The sequence below is a fragment of the Aphelocoma coerulescens genome, chromosome 2, assembly GCF_041296385.1.
Source record: "Aphelocoma coerulescens isolate FSJ_1873_10779 chromosome 2, UR_Acoe_1.0, whole genome shotgun sequence".
Lineage (NCBI taxonomy): Eukaryota > Metazoa > Chordata > Aves > Passeriformes > Corvidae > Aphelocoma > Aphelocoma coerulescens.
The window spans coordinates 145854135-145860359 of NC_091015.1; the positions used below are offsets into that span (position 1 = coordinate 145854135).

Sequence of the window (6225 nt, forward strand, 5' to 3'; positions counted from 1 at the left end):
TCAGACTCGCGCCGAGCCTCGCCGGGGTCGAAGGAGGGAGGCTGCGGGCGGGAGGCGGCGATCTATGCCGGGGCCCCGGGACCGCCGCGGCCAGAGCTCAAAGCCGCCGCCCAGCCTTCCGCAACATGCCGGTCGCCGCCGGGCCCTGGCCCCGCTGAGCGCCCCCGTTGTGGATCTAATGTCTCCGTGAAGGTGCCGCGGCTCCCGCCTCAGCTTTGCCCCGGGAGGAGCAGGAGCAGCAGGCTGCGGTAGGTGAGTGGCTCCGCTGGCCCGCCCTGCCTGCTGCCGTCGGCGGGAGCGGGGCGGCCGCCCCGAGAGCGGAGCGTGCGCTCAGCCGGGAGCGCAGGGCCGCCGGGTTTACTTTCAGTTCGCAGCTCTGCAGTGGGTTGGGGTGTGGGTGTCCCCCCTCCTCGCCGCGGGCGCGTTGGTGTGAGGCCAGGGGACGGCAGCCTCCCGGGATGCGCTCTCGACGTTCTTCACGCGAAATTCCTAGCAGAGAGAGAAGCCGGTCCGTGCATGGAGTGCGGAGCCAAGCCGCGGGTCGCCCTGGAGAAATCCTCGGTCAGGGGAAACACCTGACTGCGCGGGTAGTGGCGGCCGCGGCTTCGGGTGAGGCCGTCGGGGAGAGGAAGCGAGCCGGTGCCCGGCCGCTCCCTGGGTAGGACGGCAGCGCCTTCGGGGCACGGTCCCGGCCCCACCGCGGGAGAACGAGGAGCGCGGGCCGGACCAGCAGGTCGGCGGCAAGCAGGTAGAGAGGGGTGTCCTGGCACCAGGCTTAATTTAATTAAGCTCTCTGAATGGAATGGGAAAAGGAAGCACCAATGTTTAAGTAACATCCGTTTTTGGTTGACTTTCACCCCCCCCCGTCCCAACACACCTTAACATAAATGGCCTTAAAATCACGTACGAAGGCGCTTTCTACTCTTTTTTGATACGTTTTACTAAACTTACCTCCAAATACAAATAGTAACAGATGTACCGCCATTCAGACAGCAGTGTAGTTTTAAAAGTTTCTACCTTAAAATGCGGATTTCATGTTCCGTGTTCAGAGTTGGGTTTTGGACAGCAAAATGAGCGTGGTGCAATGACACCCCTCCCCCCCCCCCCCCAGCCACCAAACGCAGCCGTAACAGAGGGAGCTCTGCCCTACGGAAACACTGCCCCTACTTCGGTCATAGCTTCCAGCCCGTGGCTCCGAAACCCAGCCTCAAACAACCGGGATGGAGGCAGGAGCTTCGGAGCAGCCAGAGAAAAGAGATTTAATTGCTTCTGTTTCGGTTCCTCGCAGAAAGCGAACAGGAACTCACACTACGACATCTTTAAAAATAAATGTCTATATATAACCACCCCCCCCTCAATAAAACGAAAAGGTCGCCATATGTAATAGGTCGTATCGATAACTGTCCCCGGTGTCGATAAAATCACAAACGAGGAAAACTGGGCAGCAGCGGAGGAAGCTCCGGAGAGCCACGACTCGAGGCAAACGAAAACAGGGGTAGGCAGCAGTGCAGTTCCCACCCGACCTCCCTGCCGCATTTCTTTTCCCCAGTCGGCCAATTGTGCGGTGCCACAAATGTGGAGGAAAGGTATTTTAGGAAAAAAACCCGGAAAGCAGCTTTCCAGCCGGAGTGTACGCGGTGCCAGCGGAACGGCAGGAGCCGGGCGGCAGCGGCCCGTGAGGCAGGGACACCGCTCACGGAGCGCGGGCTCTGCGCTCCGAGAGTTTCCTTTATTTTTGTTGTTGTTTTCCCGGTTCGGGATTTTTGCGGGGGGAGGGTCTCTTGTTTATTTTGGAAACTGAGCGTTACCAGACCCTCCACACAAATCCCTTGAGGTGCTGGGTCACCCTCGGCCCTACCTCTTGTTTACAGGCCCAGAGAGACCCTGGCGTTTGCTTTGGCCGCTTTCCTGGGTCGCGGCAGCCTCTTGGCTGCTGGAAATGAACCCTCAACGAAAGCAAAAAAACGGAAACGGCAGTGGCTTGCCCCCCATGCCGATATCCCCTTGCCCCGCGGGAGGGAGCGTCGCTCCGCGTCCGCCGAGGGGACCCCCTTGCGACGGGAGCAGCGGGCCCGGCGGTTTCGGTTGAATGGGCTGAGTGAAACCCTCTGACAGTCACACACCGCTCATTAGCTCACGGCCCCGCCGCTCCGGAGGAGCTCCCGGCCGGGGAACGCCCGAGGGAGTGCGGGGGGTTCGGCCGCACTGCTCCGTCCCGCCGGGGCTGCGCTCGCCCTTCTCGGCCCTGCGAGACGGAGGGAGCCGACTACGGGGCAGTGCCGTGCCGGGCGGCCCTCGGCGGGCCGGGGAGGCCTCCGGGCCGGCCGCTCTCCTCGCCGCCGGTGGGATGGCTGCGGCGCGGGGGGCTGGGTAGGAGGTGTGCGTCCGGGGCAGGGGCTCCTTTTCTCTCCTTCGGTTATCTTGATAAATGAGTTGTTGTTGAAGGAAGAAAAATAAGCAACGGAGTTAGGAACGAACGCGGGGTTTATTCCCCCCCACTCAGCTCCCTGGGCCTGACTCGCCTCTCCGTGAGCACCCTGCTCTATCCCGGGGAGGCCCCAGCCAGGAGGGGTCGGGGGTCGGGGCCTCCGCGCCCGCAGGAGGCCGGATGGAGGGTGGGAGCGACGCCGGGGGCCAGGTCGGCGCGGGGGGCAGGAGGGAGGCGGCTCCGGGGTCTCCGCGGTGGGCGCTGCAAGGGAAGGTGGCAGGCGACGGAAAGTGGAGAGGCTTCGTCCCCGGCCCCGTTTCTGTTACGCCTGTATTTTTGCACGATTCGTTTAATTTGAATCTGCGGCGCCTTCGGTTGGCTCGGTGCTGAGTTTTCTCCTTTTTATTTTAATTTGGGGTGGGCGTTTCGGGAACGCTATTTTTATTTATTTATTTACTACGTTTTAGCTTCTCCGGTCGAAGCAATCGCACTGTGGGTCAGTGTCGGCCGCAGGTCCCGGCGGAGAACGGGAGCCTGGGCTGCGGCGGGGTGCTGGGGCCGCGGCAAGGCAGCGCACCGGAGCCGTGCCTGTCCCTCCCTGGCTCCGCTGCTGCGCTCGCTTCGGCTAAGGAGTACCACGCTGCTCTCAGTAAAAGTCTCTCTCCCCTCCTTTCTCCCTCTTTCTTCCTAGGATTTTCTCCCCGTCTCGGAAGCCCATCAGAGGCACCAGCTGCTCCGCCGGCTCGCGCCCACCTCGGGAAGATGGGAAGCAAAGCTCTGCCAGCCCCCATCCCGCTGCACCCGTCCCTGCAACTCACTAACTACTCCTTCCTCCAGGCTGTGAACACCTTCCCCGCAGCTGTGGACCAGTTGCAAGGTCTGTACGGACTCAGCGCCGTGCAAACCATGCACATGAACCACTGGACATTGGGCTACCCCAATGTGCATGAAATCACCCGCTCTACCATCACGGAGATGGCGGCTGCGCAGGGCTTGGTGGACTCCCGCTTCCCTTTCCCCGCGCTCCCCTTTGCCACGCATCTCTTCCACCCCAAGCAAGGGGCCATCGCCCACGTCCTCCCAGCATTGCACAAGGACAGGCCCCGCTTTGACTTTGCCAACCTGGCCGTGGCCGCCACTCAGGAGGACCCCCCCAAGGTGGGGGAGCTCGCCAAGCTGAGTCCCGGACTGGCCTCGCCCCTGTCGGGCATCAGCAAGCTGTCCCCGGACAGGAAGCCTTCCCGCGGGCGCCTGCCCTCCAAGACGAAAAAGGAGTTCATCTGCAAGTTCTGCGGCAGGCACTTCACCAAGTCCTATAACCTCCTCATCCACGAGCGAACCCACACGGACGAGCGGCCCTACACCTGCGACATCTGCCACAAGGCTTTCCGGAGGCAGGACCACCTGCGGGACCACCGGTGAGGGACCACCACGACCGGGGTCGGGCCGTGGGCAGCCGGGGTGGGGTGAGCCTCTCGAGGGGGACGAGACTCAGCGTCTCCAGGAGCTCTGGGCTGAGCCAGGGAAACCGCGCAGGAAAAGCCCCCGGCTCAGATTCCATGGCCACGGAGGGACCAGGGCAGCCGAAACCTGCGTTTTGTGTGGGACGGGTACCCGCCTGAGGGAGAGCCAGAGGGGTTCACAGCAGGAGATTAAGATCCCGGGGCTTTTGTGCTTCTGAGTCATTATGGCCCTGGGGGATGGAAGGAACAGGACTGGTCGCAGGTGGGCGCTTCCCTGCTGGTCCCCCATCCATCTCCGCACACCGCGGCCGGTGCTGAGAGGCGCCCGCGGCCGCGGAGCGGAGAATGCTCTCCGCCTTAGGAGAAGAGAGGGCTAGGGTCCGGCCGGCAGCTCAGATACTGTCCCGGTCTGGCACCAGAGAGTGCAGTCACGTTTCGATATAAATTATTGCAAATATTTTGAACCCGCCAAGAAGTTTAACCATAAACAGAATAATAATAGGGAAGGGAGTAAAGAGCAGGGTGAGGGCGTCTGGGGGGTTGTGTCGAGTTTGGGGGAGTGGGGTGTGGGGTCGTGTGTCCCACGCGCCTCCGGCAGCGCTGCTCACCCCACGGGTTGCCTTCCAGGTACATCCATTCAAAAGAGAAACCCTTCAAGTGCCAGGAGTGCGGGAAGGGCTTCTGCCAGTCCAGGACCCTGGCGGTCCACAAAACCCTACACATGCAGGTGAGCCCGGCGTTCCCCGGCCTTTCAACGTGTGTGCCGCCGGCGCGGACCCAACCCGGCCCGGTTCGGCCCGGCTCGGCTCGGCTTAGCCCGCCGCGGGGCAGGGGCGGTGGCCATCGGGGAAACGAGGCTCTGGTGGGGAGGGGAGCGAGGGGGCTCCGGCACTGGACGGCCCCGTGGGTCCGCGGGGCGGCAGCGGCCGGTGGTTACTTCCGCGGCCGCCGGAGACCCGCGGAAAAACGGCGACCGTGGGAGACAGGCTTAAAGCCAGCGGGGACGCGGTTGGCGGCCGGGAGTGAGCCCCGGGTTCGGGTTTGCCCACGCCGCTGCTTCGAGGCGTGTTTCGTTGAGGGCTGCAGCCCTGCCCTGGCGGCGGCGGCAGGCGAGGGGCAGAGGGGCGGCCCGGCAGCGGGATGCGGTGCGGAGCGGTGCGGAGGGACCGCCGTGGCGGCCGGGCGGGCAGCAGGAGTCCCGGAGCGGGAGGGCGGCGCGGAGGCTGCTTTCCGTGCGCCCCAGGGGCGCGGAACATCACGACTCGAGAACTATCAAATAAGGCTTTTGGGGCAGGATAGGGAGAGGTGGGCGGCCGCCCGGCCGCACGGGGCTCCTCTCGTTCGTGTCCTCCCCCGATATCTCAAGTTGTGCGTTGCGATGAGAAAAAGTGCAGTGTTACGTTAAACCAGGTGGTTTGTGAAGGATTAATCCTTTGCTTGCTTCAAATCTGAACAGGAATCTCCACACAAATGCCCCACATGTGGAAGAACCTTTAATCAAAGAAGTAACCTGAAAACTCACCTTCTTACCCATACAGACATCAAGCCCTACAACTGTGAGCAGTGCGGCAAAGTGTTCAGGCGAAACTGTGATCTACGGCGGCACAGTCTAACTCACACCCCGCGGCAGGACTTCTAGAGCAGCCAGGGACCCGCGCCCGCTCCGGCAGCTCCAACTTGCCCACTTTACTCAAGGAGTGTATTGTAGGAACTCACAGACGCGCACACACACACACGGAGACACGCACGCAGACTCGGGGCCAAGCTTTCCTACCACATGTCTGCGAAACTCGTTTAGAGAGTGCGGACTGCAGGATCGGGCCCCTCTCCAACCCACACCCAAGCGTAAAGCTCATCTTGTAGATAATCGCGGCTCATTTTAGAGCTCTGTACAGAACGTGTTTTTTTCTTCATTTGTTTATTTTGTATCGTGTCAGATGCACATCGATAACAAATCGTGGAGGCAAAGTATCTCTTTAAAAATGTATTTCAAAATAAATCTTTTTTTTTTCCAAGTACCTCCCGTCTTCTTGTATTATTCTCTGAGCATTTGGGCTTTTTTTTTCCTGCTGTGTCAATGCAATGGTAAAGCATATTGAATAAATTTCCTAGCTGGGTAATTGTACTGTCACAACAATTTTGGTGATCGCTTTTGCTTGGTCTGTTCCACTGTCGCTGTTGTGTTATCTATTGTTAAGTAAAATGAAAGTGCCTTATTTGAGAGTTTATAGCTCTATTACTTAATAGTATGAATGTCTAAATATTAACTTCTGTACTTTTTTTTCCTCATTTTCCCGAATGATTTTTTTAAAAGAAGAAAAACTAAGAAGTATT

The 6225-nt window shown here is 60.3% G+C and overlaps 1 protein-coding gene across 3 annotated transcripts; it reads left to right on the forward strand.

Moving 5' to 3' along the window:
• OSR2 (odd-skipped related transciption factor 2) lies at positions 1–5909 on the forward strand. Of its 3 annotated transcripts, none has more exons than XM_069006024.1 (4): positions 1–252; positions 3120–3846; positions 4519–4618; positions 5348–5909. In XM_069006024.1, the coding sequence occupies exons 2-4, from the start codon at positions 3191–3193 to the stop codon at positions 5528–5530; spliced, it is 939 nt and encodes a 312-aa protein (XP_068862125.1). In that variant the 5' UTR covers positions 1–252; positions 3120–3190; the 3' UTR covers positions 5531–5909. The 3 variants fall into 3 exon arrangements, with proteins under 3 accessions (XP_068862125.1, XP_068862127.1, XP_068862126.1); XM_069006026.1 differs by having other exon boundaries at positions 5430–5909; XM_069006025.1 differs by having other exon boundaries at positions 1–248.
• Positions 5910–6225: the final 316 nt, after the last annotated feature.